The 27,074-nt window shown below is 49.6% G+C and overlaps 1 protein-coding gene across 1 annotated transcript; it reads right to left on the minus strand.

The window, feature by feature from the left end:
* Window positions 1–227: 227 nt before the first annotated feature.
* PIP4K2B (phosphatidylinositol-5-phosphate 4-kinase type 2 beta) lies at window positions 228–26,783 on the minus strand. Its single transcript, XM_082602686.1, has 10 exons — window positions 26,488–26,783; window positions 16,921–17,018; window positions 13,757–13,853; window positions 11,483–11,635; window positions 10,427–10,573; window positions 9,348–9,386; window positions 8,696–8,809; window positions 5,558–5,816; window positions 4,990–5,093; window positions 228–4,385 (listed from the first exon to the last, which is right to left on the minus strand). The coding sequence occupies exons 1-10, from the start codon at window positions 26,644–26,646 to the stop codon at window positions 4,305–4,307; spliced, it is 1,251 nt and encodes a 416-aa protein (XP_082458812.1). The 5' UTR covers window positions 26,647–26,783; the 3' UTR covers window positions 228–4,304.
* Between the last annotated feature and the right edge of the window lie 291 nt (window positions 26,784–27,074).

Genomic DNA, 27,074 nt, shown 5'->3' on the forward strand with positions numbered 1-27,074 from the left:
TGGTAATGGCAGCTGACAGGCAGATGCTCCGGTGCCTGTGCTCTTAACCGCTGCTTATTAACTGCATCTGAGAGTGGGTGACCAAAGTCATTGACTGTTCTTTCCCCAAACTCAAGCCATACCCTGATGTAGCCCAAGCAGCCCCTAAAACTGGGACTAAAACCTTTTAATTATGAAAAAGATAGATAAAAGGCTCATTTCCAAAGGACTCATACATAACAGGTGTGTACACAAACCTTTTTTGAATTTTATTTTTTTCCTCGGGTTGGAGATTCATCTTAACATGCATGCATCTTAAAACAGTTAACAGGGTCTCGAATTGTTCCGAGCAGACATTAGACAAGCACAGGGGGTTGAAAATTCCTATTTAAAAAAAATGGAAATTGCAGTGGGAAATTGAGAAGTCACACACATATGGTGGGGTGGTAGTTTATCCTGCTCCCCCAAAAGCTGAATCTAAACTTCATTCACATTTTTTAATTACAATGGCCTGACCTGATGCTTGGGTGTGCTGAGCCGCACCAGGCCTTCCCCCAAAGGTTGTTGGTTCCCACTTCCTCCCAGAATGGCTCTGAGTAAGGGGAAGGAGCTCCTCTGGAAGTTTCCTCCCCAGCCTCCAAAGGATTGCCCGCCGGGGACAGCCGATTCTCCTCGTCCCTCTGGAGACATTCTTCATAAGTGGCACATTTCAGAAGAAGGCTAGGGCTGTGTCACAAAGCCGCCTGCAGATGGCTGGTAGATTTGGGGGCAGTTTGAATGTTTTCCCTTTGATTCCTGTGCTCAGGCTGGAGCCTCCTCCCCACATTTCTGCCAGAAAAAAGTGAGGTCTCTGGAACTGGGGGAGCCACAGGTCTAAGGCCAGAGCTTTCTAAGGGTTGTGTTAAACACACTGTCCCTTCTGGCCCCTAACACTTGAGTAGCTCAAATGCTGGGGATTGCTGAAATTTCTTCTCTCTCCCAACCTGAATTGGTAAACAGGCAATTAGGAGGGTGGGACTGGCTACTGAGAAAAGTCCTGGGTCTTTGATCCACCTCCCTGGGGCAGGCCCTGGCAGACTGTGAAGAGGGGAAAGTTAGTAGGGCAGGAGTATGTAGTCCCAAGCCCTGAGCGCTACCAGGGTACCTGTTTGAGGCCTAAAGCACAGGCGAGAGAAACAGAAGTAGGAAGAGGGAGAAGGGATGACGAGCTGCCTGTGGAGGGAACCTAGGGAGTGCCACTGAGAGCAGCCACAGGGGCGACTCACAGCACGTCCCGCAGACCAGTAACCCCTGAGCTAGGTAAGGAGACATCGAGCATCGCCTCAGGCTGTGCTTCTGGAACTGCTGGCTTCCTAGCCTGCCCCATAACCCCCAAACTGCAGGGCACAGGGAATGAGCTTGCACTAGGGGACAAAGACTCAGTGGTTCATTAATAGGAACAAGGGCCAGAGGCCGCCTTCTAGTGGTCTAGGTGGAGTTTTCGGAGAACCCCTTACTTTGGTGGGGAGACTTGGGATACTAGAGTTTTCTCAGCCATAGACTTTCAGAAGAGGGGCAGGACGGGAGAAGCTGTGACTAGTTAAATGGCAGAGGGAGAGAATGGAGAAGAATCCTGTCCTATCCCCATCCAGGCCTCACCCAGTCAGCCATGTTCTATTCTTATGCCTTTGTTATTGGGAGACCCCGAATTATTCTGGGATGCCATGAGACCACTCAGCTTTTCTTCACGGCTCTAAAGAGTGACGGTGAGGGTAATCACTGCCCCTCAGACACCTGCCCAGAGAGGGACATGGTGGGACTTGGAGAAAAAACACAAAGGTTTGGGGATCACTTCACTTTCTCTACATTCAGACTGCAAACCAAATTTAACATCTTCATCGTTACAAAAAGAAGAGAAAAAACTTGTATAAAACAAGCTAAATAGCTTTTAAACATTTGAATGCCAAAGGAGTTAAAGGACCAAACCCAAGGTTTTGAAGATAGCACAGAGAATGAGCTTTAAACAAAATTTAAAATCCACCAAACCACAGCTTAAATGTTTTGACCCAGTCAACAATACTGTCAGAAAAACAAAAAGAGCATTTAAAACAGAATGCTACCTCTCAAAATGTAAACAATATACAAAACAAAAACAAAAGCCCACAAAAACTCGATGTTAAAGAAGTTAGATACCTGGTAGCTCACCTTCAACTGATAAAAACTGGTTACACTTTTTCGTACACATGATGGCGACACGATCAGCAGACCAAATGCAGGAAGCCGAGGGAGCCCAAGGTTGCGGAGGCTGCGAGAGGACAGCCTGAAAAGCTTTTGGGAGATGCTGGGCTCGACTAGGAGCAGATCCAAGTTTTCACTCTTGATTAGGAGGTGGGGAAATCGAGTCCAAACATTCTTCCTACTAATCCCTTCCTAAGTCGAATTTGTTTTCTCCACGAGCCACTTGGTTCCAAGTTCTTCTCCAGGTCACGTCGCGGTCTTGCTGCTGACGTTCAGAGCTACCTACAGCCCCCTCCTGGGGCCAGGGCAGTTGTTTGGCCCCTGTCTGCCTCTTCCAGAAGGGTTCCGACAGCCCCAGTAGAGTCCAAGAATGCGGTCTCCATTCCTCCCTGACCTAAATACCGTGGGTTGGGCACAGAGATGGTGCTTGTTCCTGCTCCAGAAGCTGAGCTTGGCCAGGTTTGCAGGGAGCCAAGGAAACCAATCCATTCATTCAAAATGGTTCCACACACTTTCTTTCCATTTGCGGAGTTATCTACAAGTTTTACCGTGTCTCATCCCAAGACCCCAGTTCCTGGTGAGATGGTGAGAAGATGCAGGAATGTACCTCCCCCAACACAGGGCTCTTTTCTCTCCTAGCCAGACCAGACTGCTCTGATGGCATTGCAGAAGGACACAATTCTGAGGCTTAGGTAGCCGGCTCAGAAGGTGGGTAGAGATCCTGAAGGAAGCTGCAGGATGCCACTCCTTAGGAGGCTTGTGGGTGGCAGATCTGCAAAAAGTCTAGAGGGGCCATCGAGGAAAAAGAGATCCAAGGTTGGGGCCAGGTTGAATCGCACATCAAGCCTCCAAATTGGATTCCCAGGTCAGATCCTCAAGTGGCTCAGAAGCAACCTCAGGCTTGGGTGCCACGCTCCAAGGTGGGGGGCACCACTCCCTGCTGGCCACAACCATCCAGGTGACAAACCACAGGGAGTCAGATTACCTACATGGTAGCCCTGGGGGTTGAAGAGGTATCTCTGCAAGGAGCACCCCAGGCACATGGAGATCTGCCCCCAGCTAAAAGCTCACCTACAAATGAGAGTGCCTGGGAGAAGGTCAGAAGGAAGTAAATGGATGGAGGGCACAAGATCTCATTCGATACTCATCAGCTTTTCTGGGCTTTCCCAAGGGGAAATAACCATTTAAGCACGAGGGTCCTGTTATATCCAAAGGTGTTTCTAGTTCCTCTTGACTCAGTGGGAGGCTTTATAGAGAAGACATCTGAACTCCAGGGGCCGAGAGAGCCCAGGAGCTTGGGTGGTGATCATGGGGTTCTCTGAGAACCAGCTGTCCGAGAGCCCAGCAGCCCCCGACCCCTTACCATCCCATGAGGATGAACTCACTCCCCTCTGAGATCTTTGATTCTGATCCAAGATGCCTGATGTTGATCTGGAGTGTTCCTTCGGGAAGAACAGCATTTAGATGGAGGAATCATGTAACATTTCACTTGGAGCTGAGGCTGAAAAAGTGGAGGAAGCTGTGCACAATACTCCATGAAATTGAAGGTTAATCTAGACAAGATCAAATGCAGCAGGGAGGGCAGAGGTGTCTAACCTCCTCTCCTGTGGCACCAGAGCGCTTTGCTCTGAGAGGACCCTTCGCTGGGTCTATGGGTGCTTCTCTAATCGAAGGGAAGTGAGAGCAGGTCAGGGTGGGGGGGGGGGTGGACAGGGTGTCGACATACATCGTTATAAATAGCAAATCTGGAGCAACGAAATTTCAGAAACAAAACCCAAGTAAACCCACCAAGTCATCTCTAGCCCCAGGGTATCTTAAAAAGTTACAGGGTAACAAAAGGGAAACCCCTTTTTAACCTGGGTCAAATGGGGGGGAAATCAAGGGCAAGCAGGTGAGGTTACCTCCTGTGAGCACGCACACACACAGCACATCCCCTCCTCTCCAGCTAGTCTCTTCCAGTGTCACAGGCTGCAGTCGCATTGCTAAAGCCCTCCCCGACCCGCCACTCTGTTCCCCACCCTCCCATCCAGCCCAAAGAACGCCCTCTCCCTCTTCCAATCCCTGACCCCACATCCAGCACTCTGGCTCTGGCTGAAGGTAGAGGGTAACTACGTCAGGATGTTGGACATGAACTCGTTGAAGCGTTTGGAGTACTGCTCAGGGTTCACAGTTGAGATCTCCGCTCCCGCCTGTAATACACAGAGGTCCTAATCAGGAGGCTGTACCTAGGAGGGGCCTGGGTATTCAGGAGCCCCTGGCTCCACATTAGAGTTGAATACTACCCCCCGCCCCCAACTGGGCAGGCCACCTTGAGAAATGGTTCCCATGTCTCCGAAGTGCCCTGGCCCCACTCCTCTGATTCACAATCCCAGGGCTGCTCCCACTGAAGCAGGAACAAGGCAATGGGGAGGCGGCAGAGGGGCCCCAGAGCTCTGGGGGGCCCGTTTAGGGAACAGTAGCTTGAAGCCCATGGGGAAACAGGCCTCTGGCGAGCAGTGTGGGCATGTAAACAAAGCCATTCCTGGCGGTCAACAAGACGCATGACGTGCCCAGCAGCCCTTGGGGAAGGAGCCAGGGAACTAGGGGAAAAGCAAGTTGGGCCTATCAGCCACCTGCAGGGAGGGGGTGGGACGTAGATGGCGGAGAAAGAACACGAGGCAACCAGGCAGGCTGCTCTTCCTGGTCCCCGTCCTGGGAGAAGGGGCCACGAGGGCATCTCCTTCGAGCAGGAGGCCTCCCTGGGGGTCTGAGGCCCCACCCGCCCCGGCCTGGATGGAGACACGAAGAACTCACCCCATGTTTCACTGTTTTGGCAGCATGTGCAGCTTTCTTCTTAGCATCATATGGCGTGAGGATATCGATGATGGCCATGAAATAAACCTCCTTCTTGGGGGCACCTGAAGGGGGAGAGAAAGCAGGAAAGGAGGAAGAGGCGGGGAGGAGAGCAGAAAGCAGCTGGGTCCATAACCCTTCAGATACGACGTCCAGATCCATCCCTGTCATTTTGAATGTGAGGAAAGGAATGACCCATGGAGTTCTTAGAAGCTTTCATAGCTCTTATCTTATTTGATCTTCACAGCCACCCTGTGGGGTTGACGTGACACTGTTTAGGAGGCTTTGTCCGTCCCATGAACCAGAGCCAAACCAGGCCTCAGCTATCCAGGACAAGCAAAGAGGTGAAGGAAGCCCTGACAGAGAAGGACCCCAGCGCCCCAGAAGACAGAGTTACTGCTGGTGACCCAGGATGGAGGCAGAAAGGGGCCAACGCCAGCAGTTACTAAGATGGAGGCCCACTGAAGTGGGGGAGGGCGGGTAGGATGAGGGCTGGGGACGGGGCAGGCAGGCAGAGGCTCCTACTTACTTTCATGGCTTTTCATGGCATAGACATCAACAGAGGGATCAAATTCCCCAGGACCGAAGAACCGGGGAAGGCTGAGGAGGTTGCCGGGGCTGTCCGGAGGGGTGCCGTAGGAGCAGGGCAGGCTGCCCCCCGCCCCGCCGTTCTCACACTCCTCATCCTCCGCCCGCTCCTCCACCTCCACCTCCTCCTGCTCTGCCCGGTCCACGTCGTGGATGCCCACCAGCAGGCTGTAGTCCATGATCTTCAGCTGGGCCAGGAACTAGGGAGGTGGCGGGAGGAGAGATGGAAGGAAGGGGTTACAAGGGACATCTGGAGAGGCAAAGTGGCATCTGGAGAGGGGAGAAAAGGCATTCCTTTCAACTTAATTCTCCCATTCTGAAATACAGCAGAGAGTAAGACATCAGAGCCTCTGCCCTCAACGAGCTCACTGTCTAATGGAGAAGACAGTCACTCCCCAAGGGCGAGGAGCTGCAGGAGTCGACAGCAGCAGGGGGAGGGCCTCCCTGAGGAAAGGAATTGAGCCTGGCCCAATGAATGAAGAGAAGTCAGGCAGGCAGAGGCTGCGGGAGTACAAGCAGAAGGAGCACTGCAGGAAGAAGGAAGAGCCAATTCTGTCTGGGATCAAGAGAGGCCACGGTGAGGTGGAGGAAAGAAATAATGGAACGCTGCACTGCGCATTTCTCATCCATATGACGAGTGCTGGGAGCAGGATGGTATCTGAGTCTCCTGAGCTAGGACTCAATGACTTGGAGAAGAACAAAGAGCGTGGGAACGATACAGGACGGAAATGGCCAACTGGCATTCCAGTTTAACTAATGTGACCCCACAATCACTGGTCCAAGTCCTCTGTGAACTAGCCAGCAGCCACCATCAGCCATGTGCCAGGCATCCTGCCGTGGTCACAAATGAACCTGAAGCACTGCAGGAAACTGTCTGACTGACTAGACGGAGAATCGTAACAGGACCAGAGGGGCTCTATGCACAGGCCCAGAAGACAACTAAAAGCATAAGAAGCCCCAGTGGTAGGAGATCAGCAGAATCTCCTCAGGAAAGAAAGGCGAGGGGCACCATTGCAAGCACCTCTGGACAATGCCCTCTGAAGGCCGAAGGAGAAGGGACCACGGTCCCAGAAAAGAGAGACTCTGTGAGCCGCACCCCGTCCCGTCCATCTGCAAACATTTATAAAGTAACATGCAAGTGACAATAAATGAATTGTGTTAACTGCCTTAAATTCTTCTTGAAGGCAGAGTAGGGAGAAAAGGAGGAAAAGGAGGAGAAAGACTCTGGACAAACCGAATGTCAGAATAAAAGCACAAACATAGAAGGGGGTGGTTAAGGTAAAGCTTACTAACAAACAGAAGTCTGTTAAACCCATGTTCCCAGGAGCATTATTCACAACGAAGCAATCCAAGTGTGAGCGTTGATTTTATGTGTCAACTTGACTGGGCTACTGGGTGCCCAGAAATTGGGTCAAATATTATTCTGGATATGTCTGTGAGGGTGTTTATGGATGAGCTTACCATTTGAATTGGTAAACTGAGTAAAGCAGATTGCTCTCCCTAAAGTAGGTGGGCCTCGTCCAATCAGTCGAAGGGCTGAGAAGCACGAAGAGGCTGACTCTCCTGTGAGTAAAAGGGAAACTCCTCCTGCCCAACTGCCTCTGAGCTGGGACATCAGTTCTTTCCTGCCTTCAGATGCAGACAAACATCAGTTCTTCCTGGGTCTCAAGCCTGCTGGCCTCTGGACTAAAACTACACCATCAGGTCTCCTGGGTCTCTAGCTGGTCAACTGCAGACCTTGGGATGTGTCAACCTCCATAATCATGTGAGCCAATTCCTTATAATAAACATCTATCTATCTATCTAAACCCTATTCTGTTTCTCTGGAGACTAGAAACTAGATTAATTAGTTAACCTTAACTAGTGACCAAGTGTCCATCAATGGATGAACAGGTAAACAAAATGTAGTATATACATACAATGGAATATTACTCAGCCTCAAAAAGGAAGGACATTCTGACACATAGCACAACATGGATGATCCTTGAAGACATTACGGTAAGTGAAAATAAGCCAGACACAAAGGACAAACACTGTATGATCTACTTATATGAGATTCCTAGAGCAGTCAGTTTCACAGAGACACAAAGTAGAATGGTGGTTGCCAGGGGCAAAGGAGAAGGGGGAATGGGGAATTAGCGTTTCTTGGGTACAGAGTTTTCATTTGAAAAGATGAAAAAGTTCTGGAGATGGATGGTGGGGATGGTTGCACAACCATGTGAGTGCACTTAATGCCACTCAACTTCAAAATGGTTAAGATAGTAAATTTTATGTTATGCATATTTTACCACAATAAAAAAAATAAAAATTTTCTAAAGTTTATAGAATTTGGTTTTAATGAACAGGCTTCCAATTTATTAAAATAGGAGACACTGGGACTTCCCTGGCAGTCCAGTGGCTAAGACTCTGTGCTCCCAATGCAGGGGGCCCGGTTTCTCTCCCTGGTCAGGGAACTAGATCCCACATGCCGCAACTAAAGATCCCGTACGCAGCAATGAAGCTCCGCGTGCCACAACTAAGACCTGGCACAGCCAAATAAATATTAAAAAAAAAAAAAATAGGAGACATTGAGTTATCAGATATCACATTCATTATTTACCACCTGTCCTCCCCAAAGGAACTTCTCCACAGGAAGTCCCATTCCGACCAGAATGCTGCTAGGTAAGTGAAGAATCAGAGCCAGAGAAAGGCACGGTTGGTGGATCTTAATAGCTGGTTTCCTGTCACTCTGACAGCTGGATGCCCGCCCCCCTCCACTATGGGGACACCACCAGAAAGGAAGCTTGAAGAGGAGTCTGAAAAAGTGGTTGGAACAGACTAGAGAAGAGATGAGGGAAAGCACTCCGAACTGAGTTACACAGGTTCTGCTGGCACAAACTGTGTGCCCCCAAATGGAACGTACATTTGCACTAGCTTTAGATGCAAATAACTACCTACATGGCTCAAATCACCACCCGTCCTCTTGTCCACACTCCTGGGAAGTGGTGAATTCAATTTTTCTTAAGATGAAAGAGGTTCCTGCTCTGGGGACAAGAGGAGGTCCTGCTCAACCGAAGTGAAAACGAGGGTAAATGCATACCTCTACATCCCGTTTCAGTTTTTCCAGGAAGTTCTTTTTACTCTCTTCTCCCACGTGCAACTTCTGCCCTTCATTGAGGAAGTCGTTGTCTTTGAAGGTTGGCAAGTCCTTGGCCTGAGAGAGCAAGAGCAGTGTTAGGCTGGTGGCCTGATTTGCTCACCCCAAGGAGTCCTCTGCTGGGGGCAATGGTACAGGAAAGGAAAAGGTCCTCAGCACAAAGGTGGCCAAGCTGCCAAATCAATAGCTCAGTCCAGGAGCCTACAGTCCCAGCTTCGGGCAGGCAGGGATGGCAAATATGTAGCACGAGTCAGACAATGAGGACTGACCAAAGGACTTCCTGCTGAGCCCTGAGACTACCTCAGGGCTCAAGCAGCCAGCCCCCCACGGATTCAGGCTGGACTGAGATGGAAACTGCCAGCCCTCCAGGACTATGAAGAACCCAGCAAGGGCAAAGGAAAAGGCCGGGGACCAAGGCCTAGGCCAAGGATGAGGACAGACACAAGCTTAGTGACACAGCGTTTCACATCAACAGACCGCATGTCTGGGAACTAGGCTGGGGCGGCAACAGAGGAAGGGACAGGATGGCCAACAGAAGGTGTTTTTGATTCCCAGCGACCCGTTCCACAAGTGATCAGCACAGGCCCCAGCATACCTTCTCCTTGTCACTAGCTTCTCTGGCAACAGTAGAACCCTGAAAGGATAAGAGCCGTCAGGAGAAGTCCAGCTGAGGCAAATTCCGTTGATGGAAAAAGCATGCACCGGTCTTTAGGGAGAGGCGGCGGGAGAACTCAAGGAGGCGGGTTAGACCCCTAGAGGGGCCAGGAGGCAGCAACTCGTCCACTTCCTCGTCACAGACCGCTGACAGAGCTCTGACCACACACCAGACACGTGCTCAGGGTATCGGGCCGAACGGAGAGACTCAGTCCCTGCCCTTAAGGAACTCTCCTTCTAACAGGGGAGACAGGCAGTAAGCAGGAGGTACACGACTAATTAACCCATTAATTACAATGGTGCTCAGTGGTACAGGGGAGAAGGCAGGACGCTCCGAGAGCACGTAGTACAGGGGCAGGGTCCAGAGCGGGGAGAGGCGGTGGCCAAAGCCTGCTTCCTAGAAGAACTGATATTTGAGCCGAACTCGGAAGGTTAAGTAGGAAGTAATGAGGTGGGGGAAGGTGGAGGTGGAGAAAAGGGCAGGGAGAGAAAAGACCGCAGGCAGCCTGTGTGAGATCTGGGGAGGCGGAGAGCACGGGCACTGCAGGAACGGAAAGGAAACCAGTGCAGCTGCAGCAGAGAGAGGGAGAGTGGTGTGAGGAGACAGGCGCCAGGAGGCCAGGTTCAAGAACAACGGAGCGCTGTGCTTCACAGGCACACGTGTGTTTCTGTCCGTGTCTAGAAATGTGCTTGTGCTGTCGGTCCACGGGGCCTGGACGGCGGCCGGGGCGCCTGTGTCAGCACTGCTGCCCTCTGTGTGCACATCCTCCTGACAGGAGTTGAAAAACATCAATTGTTACATAAATATGGAACACTGGGGGCTTCAATAACCTCTGGTCACTGTCACCTGGACTTGAGACAGCCTTTGGCTCATAAGAATTAGGCACATCCACTCCAGAGCCACTTGCCCATGCGAAAGCATACACTCCGGCGTTCCCATTATGTGGAAGTTGGAGTCGTGGCCCCTCCAAGCCTCAGGGAGAGGGAGGCCACAGAGCTGGGAAACACAGGGCCCCTTACCTTGAGGTCATACTTGCGGTGTACAGTGAGCCGATGGCTGAACACATTCCTGGTGACCACCATGTAGGTTTCCACGCCGTCCACAGTCAGGCGGTACATGCCCAGGAACTGTGGCAGAAGGGTATTGCCGTGACACTCCACTATGAACTAGAAAGGAAGGCAGGGAAGGAACAGGTGAAGGTGCCAGGATGGATGGGGCTCTTCCTGGGCTAACACGCTCCCTGGGATTCTAGCCTCTAGACCAGTGGTTTCCAAACTGGATTCTAGGAAGTCACGGGGGTTTCTCAGACCCCCGTGACTTTACAACAGGTATAAGCCGCCACCACCCCTAACTGGCAAGGCAGAGTGAGAGGCTGAGCAGGCAATGCAGAGCCCCCTTGGTTTCATCCGATTGGGATTCTGCAGGAAAACCACTGATCTAGGACTTGCGTCTTCTCTGCCAGCCTGACATGGGAAAGCCGAAGCGCAGAGAGAGGACGCCGAGGCAGGGCGGTGAGGCGGCCGCCTGGGAAAGCTGAACGGCTTCGTACCCAAAGCTCTCGCCCACGCCAGGCCCCAGGGTTTTCTGCTGTAACTCCCGAAACACCAGAAGTCCCTTTCACCACCTCTCAGGTGGCCAGAGAGAAGCCAGCTTTCCCTGAAGACCCAGGCAGGCTTCGGACAGGCACTTCCTGCTTTTCTCATGGGCAAGTTCCAGATGAGAGGAGAATGGGAGCGGGGAAAGCAGCAGCCCTGCTGAGCCGACAGGACCTCTTTTAGAAGAAGTGAGGCAGGTGCCAGAGTGTGAAAACTTTCCAACTCTGACGAGAAACAGCTGTTCGACTGGGACTGGGACTGCATCCATAACATGCCTTCATTTCTTTTCTCTTTTTCTCAAGTAGGCATTTCACCCCACAGAAACACGGCCCTGGGGGAGGGCAAGTGTTTGGTTATCAGGAGGTACCTGCCGTTACCAAAGAGGACCAAGCCCCCCCCCCCCCAGGAAGCTCTACCGGGGGCTCCTCTCCCTCTTCCACCAACCCATCCTCTGCTGTTGAGGCTCTTGACTCACCATACCTGGTGGTATTTCTTTAAGATGTTGTGCATCTCTGCCACATCCTCACTTGACACAGTCTTGATCACAAAGCGCCGGTCATAGGTAGTGAGAAAACGGGTGCCACATCGGCCCTGGCTGTCACTGTTGATGGGGGCACTGCGCGTCACTGAATTCTGATGGACCGAGACAAAAGCTGGTCTTGGGAGGGGAAGGAAGACTCTGACTTGTATTCTGAGTCTTTTCTTATGGGTCAGATTGCTCTACGGCCAACAACACTGAGACAGATGGGACCTTATCCACCCCCTTTCTCATGGGAAATTCACATCTTTCCCAAAAAGTCTTCCACAAGAGAGACAAGAGCTGTTCCTTACCACCTGCTCCTAATCCTTGACTGGGATGGGAAGAGGACTGACTGAAATATTTCTTTTCATTCTGATCCTAGAGAGCCTGTTCTAGAAACTAAAACTCGGCCTCAGATGTTAGGGGCCTGGGTTCTAATCCTGATGCTCACGTGTAATATGACCTTGGGTGAGCCACGGAACTTCTCTACTCTTGAGTTTCCTCACCTGGAGCATGAGATGATTTTCCCAGTCTCTTGGGGGTGACGGAGACAAAGCTTAGGAAATATTCAAGAAGTCAAGCATAAAGAAGGAGTGGACGCAGTCATCTTTATTTCCTGTATGTACCCTCAGGCCGGAAAACCCTTCCCAAAGCAGGAAGCTGGTCCTCGCCACTGTGCCCAACACCTCTCCCCTGACCTCAAACTCCTGTTTGTCTTTGCAGAGCTACGAGGCAGATCCGGGAGGCAAATCCGACAGATTTCTACCTGTCCCTGCTCCTTCTCGGAGCCCCGTTCCCATTAGGATCAGAAGGCGGGAGAAGCCTCAAGCGGGGAGGGAGTAGGGGAAGGTGTGAGTCAACCAAAGAGATGTGTTCACCAAGCAGATGCTGGGAAAAGGCCTTCGGGAGGTCACAAGACAGGGGGTTGACAAGCGTAACTCGACCCCTGCCTCATTTCCAGGCAGCATTTCCTGTCTCTCTAAGTCACTGGCAGTCTAAGAGCAGAGAGTCCCCTCCCTGAACACCATCTTCCCTGCCCCTATTTCAGTCTTGAGCACAATTATTTGCCCAAAAGTCTATTAGAGAAAAAATACAGGATGTGGCTAGATGGCCAAGGGGAAGGGAAAGAGCTACCGTGGAAGGAAGATGCCCGACAACCTTGCCAAGAACGGCAAGAAGGTCTCCAAAAGCCTCAAGCTCCAATCAGGGCCTGACCTAGTTCAGGGCTTGGTCCCAACAGGAGGGGCTGGAGGACCTCGCAGCACCTCTTGGACATGGCTGGTCCTGACTGTTCAAGTCCCTGGCATCTCTTCCTCCTCTCACGTTCCCTCACCCTCCTCTTCAGGAGGCCCCATGGAGTGGAGGACAGGGGGAAGGAGACCCTGCTTCTCAGGATCTACTCTGTGAAAGACTTCCTGGGAGTGGGATGGGAGGAATGACACTATCTTACAAGATGTGAGCATCCATTTTAGATTTCACTAGGCTGTACACTCCTTTTTTCCCCCAACAGACAACTGAAAATCAGCTGTATTTCTTACCGCTGCACAAGTGAAGTGGAAAATTCTCCCACCTTCACCACCAGGCTGTCTGCCAGGGGAAGAAGTCCAAGGAAGGTGCTAGGTGGAGAAGTAATAGAAGCTCCAGACAATGAGTCAGGCTAGAGTGTCCCTGATATTGGGATTGATTCCTCCCAATAGGCCAAAGGCCTCTGTGACATGATCACCCCCTGAAGGGGGCAGCTGCCCTGCCATGCCTAGCCCCCCTCCCAACGTTAGGACAGGGGAGCTTAGGAGGTGGCACTCATACCTGGCAAGAAGTTACACTACCCTTGAAGTCTTCCTTTTATAATCTGTCTTATCAGCTTTAAGAGGCCTCATCTCCCGCTGGCAATAATTCTCTCTTTTAAGTCAAACTACAAAGGAGAAGGGTTCTTCAGCCTAGACTGGGAATGTCACACTCAAATGAAGCAGCTTCCGTAGACCCCTCTCCCTCCCACTGTGCTCCCTCCCAGGGAGAGGAGCCTGAGCCTGCGAGGCATCATGAGAAGCACTTCTAAGGCCCTCACCCCTCCAAGAGCCCACCAACACTGGAGAAAGACTGCCTGGGCTGGAGTGAGACATGACAGGACGACGCAGCACAAGAACAGTAGACACGTTTGGTTCCCTACTTGTCCTGTGGCTTTCTGACCCCCCTCCACTCCCTAACCCCTCTGATTTTGCAAAGACACCCCATACCTGGTAATCCTGATCATCAATCCCAAACCTCTCCCGGAGATTTCGGAACACCATGGGGCAGTACTCCTTAAACTTAAAGCGGCTGGGGAGGTTCTCTCTGGGGAAAAGCAGAGACATGTTTTTGTGAACTTCTTATTCCTCTAACTCATACACCAGGACTTCTCAAAGTGTGGTCCACAGGTCACCTGGATCGGAACAATCTGCAGCACTTAAAATGTAGGCTGCTAAGCCCTCAGCATTCTGGAGGTCAGTCTAGAAATCTGCATTTTTAACACACACTCCAGGTGATTCTGAGCATGTAAAAGTTTAAAAACTTCACATTCCTTGTATATACTCTGTAAAAACTAATCTAGCTGTATTCTTATGATTTGTGTACTTTTTCTGAGTACATGCTATCTTTCAATAAAACTTACATTAAAGGGAAAAAACCCTTTACCTGCAGAGAAGTGAGAGTGCGTGTTGGCCCTACTTCACAAGCGCTGTGTCTGCTGCAGGTAGGTGGCCACATGTGAAGAGCTGCTGTGAGGTAAATGTCAGCCTGACTGCTAAAGGGAGAGGCTTTTCTCATCAAAGGACCCCCCTCCTCTGCGGGTGCTCCTATCAATACATCCTGAAGATGGTTACACCCAGGGAGTCTTGCCCTTGGCTTCCATCGGGATGGAAGGAGAGGGTGCTTTAGATTGAAGAGGTCCTCAGTCAACTGACTGGGATCCCATCTTTTCATGAAGCCTCGTTTGCTGGCTCCTGGCACCAGTCTATGCCCTCCCCACTCCTTAGTCAATCCACAGACTCCCAGGAGGAAGGAGAATCACCTTGAAGGGATGCCTCCTCCAAATCCTCCATCTTGACAATAGTCAACCTGCTCGGGAACTCCCTTTCAGAAATATGGCCCTCTGTTCTCATCACAAGGAAAACAATTTTTTTTTCTATTTCTTTAATTCTGTATCTATAAGAGAGGATGGCTATTCACTAAACTTATTGTGACAATCGTTTCATGATGTATGTAAGTCAAATCATTATGCTGGACACCTTAAACTTACACAGTGCTGTATGTCAATTATATCTCAATAAAACTGAGGGGGAAAAAAAAAGAAATATGTCCCTCTGACTACTCCAGGATGGTAGACTTCAAGGAAATAAAAACCAGTGGCCTCTCATGAAGGCAGGGGCCTGATCTTCTAGTAAATAGCACTGCAGTCTAATAACTAGCACGTAAACAGTTGTTGAAAAGACAAAATGAATCAAGAAGGATGAAAAAACAAATAAAGAGACTGGATGTCCACTTTAGGCCACGATGTCAGTGTGGTGGACACCATTGACCCTGGTACAATGGCCACACCTGAGCCCTGACCTCTGGCACAGAACAATCCCCTTTCCTGCCTCACAGGGTAGCGCTGCCTCTCCTTCCTTAGGTGGTGTGACATTGGATATAATAACACATATATATTTAGTCTTTGTCCTTGTTTCTGGCACGGAGCTCCTAAAATCTTTGGAATTTCCTAAGTGGTAAGAGTCATCAAGGCGTCTTTGGTTATTTGTAACAAACCCCCTTCAATCACACCTGAATTTATGTTAACGAGGTGACGTTTGTTAAGCCTCTAAGGATGGGTGCTCTTTGCCAGGGGAACCAACCAGGACTAGAGGGTTGGAACTTTCAGTCCCACACCCCTGACCTCCAGGGAGAGGAGGGGGGCTAGAGGCTGTATCAATCACCAGTGGCCAGTGACGTAATCAATCATGCTGTCATAAAAAAGTCCCCATAAAAATCCAAAAGGACTGGGTTCGAGAGCTTCCAGGTTGGTGAACACGTGGAGGTTTGGGGCAGGTCGTGTGCCTGGAGAGGGCATGGAAGCTCCCTGCCCATTCCCACATACCTTGCCTTATGCCTCTCTTCCATCTGGCTGTTCCTGAGTTGTATCCTTTTATAATAAACCAGTAATCTAGTACGTAAACTGTTTTCCTGAGTTCTGTGAGCTGCTCAAGCAAATTAATCCAACCCAAGGGGGAGGGTCATGGGAACCTCTGATCTACAGCAAATTGGTCAGAAGCACAGGTGACAACCTGGACTTGAGACTGGCGTCCGAAGCGGGGTGGAGGGGCAGTCCTGTGGGACTCAGCCCTTAACCTGTGAGACCTGATGCTAACTCCAGGTCGAGAGTGTCAGAACTGAACTGAATTGTAGGACACCTAGTTAGTGTCCTATAGAATTGCTTGATGTGTGGGAAACACACACATTTGGTATCAGAAGTGAGTAGTGATGTGAGGGTAGAGGAGAAACACAGTTTTTCTTCTATACAGGTGGCCACTTAGCAAGTAGCAGCTAGGAAGACAGACAGCTTCTAGAATATGATGTCATTACTGACTATGGCAGAGAGAGGCCACTAATGGATGTTTTCAAATCAAGCTTCTCCTCTGGGCTAACAGTCTGGGAGTGGTGGGGTGACAGAGCCCAGCTGGTGAGGTGGTGGAGACGGTGAGACAATGGAGAGGGGAACCAGGATTCAAAGGCAGAAAGGAAGAGAGTGTGAGCTGCAAGTATTTCCTTGGGTGACCCACAGGAGGATGAAAAAGCAAGGCCTCTAAAGGGCTTACAGCAGGCCCCAAGCTGTGCCAGGTGAGGCGGCTGCTCCATCAAAGTCTGAGACAAAGACACCAGTGTTAATCCAAGGAGCCACAATGAGCAAAAATGGGAAGAATGATTTTAGATAGCGGCCCTGGGCACCATGCTCAGCCTGTTGTTCACACACTAGTTGGAAAGAAAGAAGCTTGGCTGCATCCCAGGCCAGGAACATGCCTGGCAGCTCCTTGCCTCAGACTAAGATCAAGATAGGCCCACTGCTGTCAGCCTCGTACTAGACACCTCAGCTCCCGAGCAGCTCACTGTTAAGTGAACTGGCCCTAGATGAATCACCCTGGGCCGAGCCACAAGCCCTGAGGGACACTGGAGGTAGGCTGATAAAGGACTGCGACGACAGGACTGCCCACGGGGCAGACGCACGTAATGAATGCATTTTCCCAGCCGGCTGTTCAGCTCTGTGAGCCAGGCGCTGCTGACACACCCTGCTAGCTGCTGTCCTGTCCTCACCACGTGAGGTGTGGGAGGCTCTCTGCCTTGAGGGGAAGAACTGCCCACAAACCCTGAGCCCACTCCGCAGGCAACTTACTTATTGAAGAGATGATTGTCCACCTTGATCTTGCTGTATGCTTTGAAGTCATCTGGCATCAGCATAACAGGGACAGGGACATTGCTCAGCTCATTGATCTGCAAAGCAAGGGGAAAGTGAGGTTCTCAGCCAAGCCACCTGCCTCAGAGAGACAATGTGCTACACCGTGGATGCCACCATCTCACCAAACACACGTCCGTGGATTCCCTCCTTGTCTTTATTTCTGTCCTTTTCTTCAAATAAGTTCCCAACTTCATCTCTACCTACTGAAATTCTCCCCACCTGATAAGGTCCAGCTCAAAAGGCACCTCCCCTACGAAGCCTTCCATGATTCTCTAGACCATAAATGTTCTTTCCTGTCTCGGAATTCCTGAAGCAGTGTTTGTGTCCATCTTTTGGCCATCTCACAGCCTCCCTCCCATCGCAGTTAATGCTTACAAACCTCACAAGCCTGCTTGACTATAAGCTAGGCAAGATCCTATCACTGATCTTTGTAAGCAAAGATCATCTAACTGACCTTGGAGGCTCCACACATGGTACTTGGCACCACGATTTGCATATGGCAGGTACTATATATGTATTTATCAAATGCAATAATAAATGGATCTATGAATAAATATCACCCAACCTATGTGAGTGTTGATTGAGGGCTTTGAACATCTTCATTACAATTGGGGGCCACTCAAGAAATCAGTCTGGGGCAAGAAAAAAGCTGGATGGGTTTATGTGGGTATGTAACTCTTATCTCCAAAGTAAAGGCTTAAATTTAAAGTGAGCAGAAGAGGTAGACATCTGGCCACTGGCTCGTTCTTACTCTCCTAATTAAAGCAGGGCCAGTCCCTAAAGCCATGTCCTCTCTTGTGCTGAACTGGGGGAGATGCGGGAGGGTGCCTTGCCCCCACTGCAAACACACCTTCTCATTGTCCTTCATCCCCCCTTCAGGGCGCTGGAGGCTGCACAGGGAACTGGCTTCCCATTGGTGCAGAGCTGAGAGGGCAGCTCCTGCCCTTCCCCATCCCCAGTTTAGCCAATTAGTGGTCTAATTAGCCGCAGATGTCCTCTCCCATCACAGCAGAGTATTTGACATTTGACCCTCAACCCGGTTGCTACTAATGCATTCAGGATTTAGAGAGGAAACCTTAGTCCCGACTTAATGGATAGGGGGCAGGGGGAGCACAGTCTTGTGTCTCCTGGATACTTTCCTTGCAAATCCTATTATCTCAATGAGGCCCCATGTGGCAGTGAGGGAATAACCTAGTCATTAGGACTCCTCCAGGAGCATAAATGGGGGGAAATACCATGTAATTTGCTGTTCCTTTCATGTTCCAAACCTTTTTTATTTAGAAATGTCAGAGGATGGAGGAAGTTCAAGTTAATGTAGTAACTGGGCTGGGAAAAACATACCTTCCTAGAATTGGTGAAAAACCCAAGTTACTCATGGGGAAATGAAGGAAGGCATATGAGTGTATGTGTATGGGGAGGGGCCGTAGGGTAGCAGTGTAAGTTGGCAGTGGGGCAGAGACAATAAACTGCTGGCATAACTGACTGGCATAAATGTAAAAGTACAGCCTGTACGATTCCATTTATACGAAATTCTATAATCTATAGTGACAGATATCCAGTAAGAGGCTGCCTGCGTTGTGGGGGGTGTGGATGATTATAAAGGGGTGTAAGAGGCGCAATTCTAGGCTATTAGAAACGTTCTATATGTTGTTTAGGATGATGACTACATGAGTACATCATTTGTCGAAAGTCCTCAAATCGTACACTTAAAATTCCCAGCATCCAGGTCTGAGATGCCCACCACTGGCTCAACAGCCACAGAAAAAAGTTCGGCCAGTTACCATTCCAGGGGATGCTCACAAGGCAAGCTCGTTGTTTAGTGAGTGCCTAGAGAGGAAACCATTTCGCATCATTTTTCTGCCAACAGAAACAATTCATTGTAGCTGTCCCACTTCCTTTTTCCTGGCATATTAAGCCTGGCTCTGAGATTTAAAAAAAGTTAAGTTCTGCCTTTTCTAGCTTATTCCGCCATGCTAGAAAGAACATATTACTGGCTCAAAGAATATGGTTTTATACCAAAAGGTTCTAGTATCTGCTACTGATTGATTTGGGTTAGTCTAAAATCCAGACTCTGTGCCATGGCCAGGGCTTGTTACTCGGAGAACTAGGAAAGACTAAAACACTTGCTTGCGAGGGGTCAATTGCCCCTTAGCCAGGATGAATTATTCTAATAAGAGATATTCAGGGATGTTCCATTCGTTAATTTTCTGTGTAACTCTAAGTGCAGCATAGTTTGAAGAGTTGTTAAGTTGGTCAGTTTTTAGTTCTCAATTCATCTCTATTCTCAAGTATACAATCCAACAGCAGGACATTTCTAACAGATAATATATTGCTGAACAATCCATATAGCTGAACTACGTAAACTCACCCTCATTTCCACTGGGCCACATGTAGATGATTCACTCTAGGGATTAGCTGTACTATTTTTTTTTTTTCGTTGTGCTAAATTTTACATCCCCAGAGAATTCTATTCAATTTCAGATGAACAAGCACTTACTGAAATACCTACTACATGCTTCATTTTATGTTAGGGAGAAGGGGGTGTGCGGCAAGGGAAGCGTTGTGTGCACCGTGCACACAAAAGTGGGAGGCTTATCCTTTCATCCAGGAGATGACACAAACCCATGGTACGGTCAAGCTTGAAGTCAAGGAGCATTTAAGTAAGTGAGAACCCAGGGACGGTGAACAGAACAGCCAGGTCAGAGGAGGGTGAGGTTAATATGGTCAGTCAGACTCCCAGCCCTTACACATCAGGCTAGAAACGGAACCTAATGCCCCTCCTGGTATTGCCAAGAGCACTTGACACTGGAAGAACCACAACAAGATCACGTTACACCCTGCTTAAAAATCTTCCATGGCTCCTCACCAACCTCGGGGTAAAGTTTTAACTCCTTCAGCCTCGCAATTAAGGTCTTTCCTGATCTGGCTCAGACTCTGCCAAACTTCTATTCAGTTAGCTTCTACTCAGCGTAGCCTTACTATGCGCCAGTACTGTGCCAGAAGCTGGGGATACAAAAATGAAAAGATATGGTCTCTGTTTACCTGGGAAGACAGATAACAAATAACAAATACAACGTGATGAGTGCTATAGAGTTATGAATAAAGGTAGACGGAAGAGTAGCTTAAGAAATGATTGATGCTGCCTGGGCATGGGAGAGCTGGTGGCTAGAGGAAGCTATAGAGAAATACCTGTGAGAAAGGCCTAGGAGGGTAGTTCTCCAAAAAAAAAAAGGAACAAAACACAAAACCCGAGGAAGGGAATCCCAGCTGTGGGAACAGTCAGAAACAAGCCTCAGAGCTGTAAAAGTACACTGCCCATTTTAGGTAGGGGGGCGGGGGGAGAGTGGCAGGGTAGGAGGGAGGTCGTAAGTAGTGGAGGGGGACAGTACAGGAAAGACAGGTGAGCAGCCTCACATATTATCAATATTAGTAAATAACAGCTGCTTCTATTTATGGAATGTCTGTAAGTGGCCAGTGCTTTATATTATTATATATTATATATCATATATCTCACATATATATCCCATTCTATATTTCTAATACTTAATAGTCACATGAATTATTATTAATCTGATTTTGCCTTTTGCAAAAGGTTCAAGGCACCTCGCTCAAGGTCTACACAGACATTATGTGTAGTCAGGATTTGCTCCCAGGTCTGCTGGTGCCAAAACCTGAGCTCTTTACGCTGTGCTGTGCAATCCTTCTTATGGGCTAAGACTACCTTGGGTAAGGTAGTGTTTTCCATTCCTTTCCTCTGTCCTAATAATCTGCAAGGAATCTGTTATGTGAATTTTATAGAAAAGGAAAATGAAGCTCAGAGAGAAAAATTACTACTCCAAAGCTATACTAAGGGACATAGCCTGAATCTGAACTTAGTTTGTCCACTATATGATAAATTTGGACTTAACTATGCAGGCAATGGGAAGTCCTCTCAGGTTTAAGTCTGATCAGGTTTAAGTCTGGGAATTCACATGATCAGATGGGTGATATAGAAAGGTAATTCGGGAATCAAAATCAAGTAAGGATTGGACAGGGCAAAGATAAGAAGCAGCAAGACCATTTATGGGGCTATTACAATAGTTCAGGTAATAGACTATGGCAGCAAGAACAGAAGAAGGAATAAAGCTAAGAGAATCATCCAAGATCTGACTAAATAACACTTCTGTGAAAGCTTCCCTGTCTCCCCAGGTTGAACTAGTTACTCATTCCCCTGTGCATCTTTATATCGTAAATATCCCATCCGCTTGGGTAATTGTTTGCTGACATGTTTCATTTCTCCACTAGACTGTGAGCCCCTGAAAGAAGAGACTACCTTACCCATTTTTATGTCTTTAGCAGAATGGCTGGCACACATTAGTTACACAATAAATGTTGGTTGGAGGGATGGATGGCTCGAAAGGGGGACTGAAAGATGGCTAACACTAGGATAAAAAGAAAAAGAGACAGCAAAGCTGGTGTGACCATGCTGAAGGTTCATGGCTTGGAGGATGGGTAAGATGATTAAGGTTAGCTACTGACGCTATGACCAGAATGTAAAGAGTCTTAAATGCCAGGGAGAGGAGAACAAAGGAGAGTGACCAAAAGCTTTGAAGCACGAAAGGTTGTGACTAAAGCAATGTTTCAGGAAGACGTGCCTTTCCTTTACTATCTAGCACATTTCTCGGCCAACCTCTTTCAACCTTCAGCAGAAGTGCGCTTGCGGAATGCAAACTCATTTGAGTAGCACGATAAACAGAACATATTAGGATGGTGAGTCTGTTGTATCTCACATCATGTAAGTGGTTTTTGGATTATCCACAATATTGACTCTATGAGCCATCAGCATAAATAATGAGGAGGCTAAACAAGCTGCGTGAGAAACAACTTAGAAGCAGAGAGTTTACTCTGTGCTGATCCTACTGGACATGAGAATTCAGTCACTAGTTCTAGTCTGGTGAACTTCTGATTCCAGAAGCCTCCACCTCCCTCTGTGACCTTCATGGGAATTGCTACCCAGGAGGCGTGCGTTGGGCATGCAGGCTTCCTGACATGTCCCAGGGTTCCGTGGGTGGCTCCTCAATGGGCTGGCCACCGACAATCATTTGTTACCTGCCACCATCAGAAAACGTGACGTGCGGGCAACACATTCCCGAGACCAAGGAGGTCCAAGCGAGATGTGAAACTCCAGAAAGGAAAGGGGCAAGAACAGAGAGCCACAGGTGCCAACAAATCCACCCCTGGGTTTATTCCTCCTTTTTACACCTTGGTTTTTCTTTTCCTGTTTGAGTCCCAGTATTCTCTGTGAGGTGGGAAGGTGTGCTGAAGGACAAATTCATCCAAAGGCTTCACTAGAGCAGGAATGTTTACTAAAGATTTTTTTGGGGGCCACGCTGCACGGCACATGGGATCTTAGTTCCCAGAGATCAAACCCATGCCCCCTGCATTGGAAGCACGGAGTCTTAACCACTGGACTGCCAGGGAAGTCCCTATTTACTAAAGATTTTTAAAGTAGCAGGAAAAGAGAAAAAGGCAGGGAAAGGAGGTTCTGGGTCTGCATCAGGCAAAGAAAATGTGTGGACAGAATGGGGGTAGAATGTGGGAGAGAGCGGAGCAGACTTAGGGATAAATCTGTTCCTCACACCATTCACAAAAATTAACTCCAAATGGATTACAGATCTAAATGTAGGAGCTAAAACGAAAAGAGTTTTTCTTAGAAAACGCTGAGTTTTTCTTAGAAGGAAATATAGGAGTAAATCTTCACGATCTTGGGTTAAGCAAACCCTTCTTAGATATGACACCAAAAGGACAAACAACCAGAAGAAAATAGATAAATTGGACTTCATCAGAATTAAAAACTTGAGCTTCAAAACATACCATCAAGAAAGTAAGACAGGGCTTCCCTGGTGGCACAGTGGTTAAGAATCCGCCTGCCAATGCCGGCAACACAGGTTCAAGCCCTGGTCCGGGAAGATCCCACATGCCGCGGAGCAACTAAGCCCGTGCGCCACAACTACCGAACCTGTGCTCTGGAGCCCGCGAGCCACAACTACTGAGCCCGCACACTGCAACTACTGAAGCCCACGTGCCTAGAGCCCGTGCTCCACAGCAAGAGAAGCCACCGCGATGAGAAGCCCACGCACTGCAACGAAGAGTAGCCCCCACTCGCTGCAACTAGAGAAAGCCCGCGCACAGCAACAAAGACCCAACGCAGCCAAAAATTAATTAATTAATTAATTAATTTAAAAAGAAAGTAAAAAAGATAACCCAAAGAATGGGATAAAATATTTGCAACTCATGTATCTGATAAGGGACTTGTATCTACAATATATAAAGAACTCTTACAAATTAATAATAAAAAGACAAATAGCCCAATTTAAAAATGGGCAAAAAGTAATTGGCAAAGGATCTTAATAGATATGTCTCCAGTGAAAATATACAACTGGCCAATAAGCACATGAAAAGATGTTCAACGTTGTTAGTTATCTAGGAAATGCAAATCAAAATCACAATGAGATACCATTTCAAATCCACTAGGGTGGCTATAATGAAAAAGACAGACAATAACAAGTGTTGACAGGATGTGGAGAAATTAGAAGCCACACACACTGCCAGTGGAAATGTAAAATGGTGCAGTCACTTTGAAGAACCAGTCAGGCAGCTTCCCAAATAGTTAAACATAGTTACCATCAACCTCCCCTATTCCTTCTGATCACTGGGGTGAGGCTTCATACATACGTGGTTCCTAAAATGGCCAACAGGTTATCAAGCCAGGTCTGCCTCCTCTGGTCTCCACACCCCTATCCCAGGCCACCTCTTCCCTAACTCCAGACCCTCTGGGCTGTATTTCATTCACTAAAACTCTGGTTTTCTCTCTTTATTAGTTCTCCCCTGACAGATCCAAAGTCTTCTGATTTTTTTCTCCCTGTTTCCTACACAGTCTTCCTCTGCAAAGTCCAGGGGCTGCATCTCTTGTCCACAGGAGGAGCTCCTATTACATCACTGAGTTCAAGGGCCTCTTTTTCCACCCAGAAGTAAACTAACCACCTCATGAGAGAGTATGTAACTGACTTGTACTACAGATAAAGACATATCCATCCTTCATGTCTCATACACCATCAACCATAGACCATCACAGCCTAAACGCTTAAATGGGTGAGAAACTAAAGAATCAAAGAAAAGGTGATATCTGAAAACTTAGACTGCAAAAAGTTGCAACGGTGGGCTTCTGAAGGAAGGTGACCTCCAAGAAAGGCTATCAATCCACCAAAACAATGTGGTCCTGACCCCCTTGAGAACTGCAAGATTTTACAGTCTTCTTGGGAGATGCTCCATTTCCCATGGGGACCCACGAAGTCCTAGACCTTACTGCAGGCTAAGCAAAAGCAAGAAAACTTTTGACTAACTGAGCTCCAAAGCTCGGCCTGTCCAGGGCAGTGGTGCACAGTGCATTTCCCCTGAGGTGTTCGCTCATTACGTCCAGAGGCTTGGGTCTTGCTTAAAGTCAATGCCTTCCCAGCTAGCTCTCAAACAAACTTTCTTAAAGTTAGCAAAAATAGAGGGTGACTAGGAATCACAGATGCCTCTTTATCTGCCAGAGACTCATTGCCTGCCTATCAGAAAACCAAGCACCACATACACTCCTGGGAACTGGCAGGCACAGGCACACACACCTGACCGTAACATTCAGGTTCTCTAACAAGACCGTGATTCCTATCTGTCCTGGCACTTGGATGAGAGGCAGGACAAGGAAAAGGAGGCAAAGAAAACGAGACCCCCTATTCCAGCACCACCATCGGCCAACACAGCCCACAGTACTGGACAACGAGCTGCGTCTTTTGTTGTGACCACAGGCGACCTAATCCTCCGTCCAGGGCCTCCATTTCTTCATGTATAAAATAAGGGACCCAAAGTCCCTTACGCCTAGCTGTAACATTCCTGACTCTCAGACCTCTACCAATTCTCCACACAGACAGGATGCTTTCTAGTGAGAAACAAGCGGCACCACAAAATCAAGGATTGATTTCAAGGCAGGGACACAGGGTTCACATTGTGATGACCCAGTTTCCCTTGCAATGTTGTCAGATGACCCCTGAAGCAGCAGGAAGCAGTGGCAACAAATGTTGCTGGACAACTGAAGCAAGCAGCTCCCAGAGGTCTAGGCATTACACCAGCGGCTCTCCCTACCCTGGCCAGGACGTCCACCTCCGTGAGGTTACTGAAAACACGAACCTGCCCAGGACCCCCATGTGCACTTCTGTATTAGCGGTAAGGATCTAAAACCCCGGCTCAGACTACGGTTCGTCAGTCTCCAGCCAGAGGCTCTTCTAGAAAAGCAAAGCAAAAGGTCCCGCTGGCCCTGCGCCCCTCTGTCATCATTTGGTCTTGTGGGCAATTTCAAGTGCTCAGAAAAGTCAGGGAGCCTAAAGAACTGATATTCACGGGAAACTCAAGCCATTAGCTTCATTTTTCTCATTCCAAACTTTTAGTTGGTGAAGCTGGCATTTCAGGTCCTTTTACTTCCTCTTCTCATTTCCGGTGTAGGGACTCAATGAAATGGTCAGAATGCAAAGAGCAAGTGGCTGGAAGAGAAAGAAGACCCCAAACAAATAGGACACAAACGAAGTCCTCCAGATCAAATACTGTGCGGGGCTCCAACTTCCTAACAGGAGCTGTTGGCCAATCTCAAAACACCCCAAGGATCCAGGGAACCTCTCTCTCATCTTAATCACTGTCCATTATCACATCCTCATGACCATACAATAGAAAGCTCAATAACTGAGAAGTCAACATCTTTGACATGAACACCACAGGATTCAGGAAGACACATCATCTCTACTATGAGTGGTCCTCATAAGCAGGCCTCACCTTCTCTCAAATGGTTACATTCTCCCTTCTCCCTAACCCAGGAAGACTCTGCTAAAGTGTCTGTGGTCCAAGGAAGCCTGTGCTTCTCCAGTTGATACCTCTCGTTCAAGAAGAAAAAAAGGAAGCTCAAGGAGGATTTCCAGTCAGTGGCCAGGAGGTCTGGAGGATGGGGAAACTCTGAGCAGCCACACCAACCAAACGACCAGAAATAGAGGAATACTCAGGCAGGCCAATGCCACTTGCCCTGTCAACTGGACAGTGAGCTAGGCAGCCAATTATAAGGAACATGGGGGAAAACAAATGCAACAAACGGGGTGAGGCGAGAAGAGAGAAAGAAGGGATGAAAGCCATTCCACCCCACCCAGGCCTTCCCTCTGCGCTCCAGGAGCTGCTCGAAGCCAGACGCAGGAAGCTTGAGGGACTGGAGAGAAGGGAAGGACGCGACGGCATACCACCGACGGTGACACCAGGCCTCGCGTGGCGCGCGGGGAGGCACACCCGGCCGGGACGGCGTGCAAGGGTGGGGTGGGCGTGCAACTGGCTTGGCAAGGGGTTGCAGGCGTCACTGGCGGGGCCCGCCGGGCAAAGGCCCGGGACTGCGGGGGGCGTGAGCACGCGCGGGGCCGCGCTCGGAGGGGCGCGCGCCGGGGAGCTGGTTACCGTGTGGTTCACCCCCCACATCAGGACGCTGAGGATCGGCTCGCTGGCCCGAAATAGCTTCACTTTCTGGCACACGAAATGCTTCTTCTTGGTCTTGGTCTTGCTGGCGCTGAGCGGCGCCACCGCCACCGCCGTGGTGCTGGTGCAGTTGGACGACATGCCCGGGGCGGCGGCGGCGGCAGCGAAAGGGGGGGCGTCCGAGACGGCGCACAAGCCAGCGGTCCCAGGCCTCCCCCGGACCGATCCCCACCCCCGCTCCCTCACCGCGCCATGGTCGCGCCCGTCCCGTTACCTCCCCACCCCGCCCCGGTGGTTCCGTCCGCCCCACGCTCCGCCCTTCCCGCCCCGCCCCAGGGAGCCGACCGGCCCGCTCTGCACCCCGCCCCCGGGCGGTGCAGCAGGCCCGCTGTCACCAGGCCCTTTCCTCCCCGCCTGGGTGGTATCGCCCGTTTTGGGGAGGCAGCGGCCGCTAGGCCCGCTCCTCCTCCCCGGGCCTGACAGGAACCGAGCCGGCCTCCGCGCGCCTCAGAGCCCCGCGGCCGAGCGGGGAGGGGAGGAGGGCTGGGTAGGTCTCGCTGTCTACCGCG

This window comes from Mesoplodon mirus (assembly GCF_964341445.2).
Source record: "Mesoplodon mirus genome assembly, chromosome: 18".
NCBI lineage: Eukaryota > Metazoa > Chordata > Mammalia > Artiodactyla > Ziphiidae > Mesoplodon > Mesoplodon mirus.

What these genes read in the sequence shown, in the direction of transcription:
- PIP4K2B (XM_082602686.1), bottom strand. Translation starts at nt 26,646, where the DNA reads ATGTCGTCCAACTGCACCAGCACCACGGCGGTGGCGGTGGCGCCGCTC. An exon ending in TGTGGGGGGTGAACCACACG is followed by an intron (nt 17,019 to 26,487) that starts GTAACCAGCTCC and finishes CTTGCTTTGCAG; the next exon opens with ATCAATGAGCTGAGCAATGT. An exon ending in ACCGCAAGTATGACCTCAAG is followed by an intron (nt 9,387 to 10,426) that starts GTAAGGGGCCCT and finishes TTATCCTTTCAG; the next exon opens with GGTTCTACTGTTGCCAGAGA.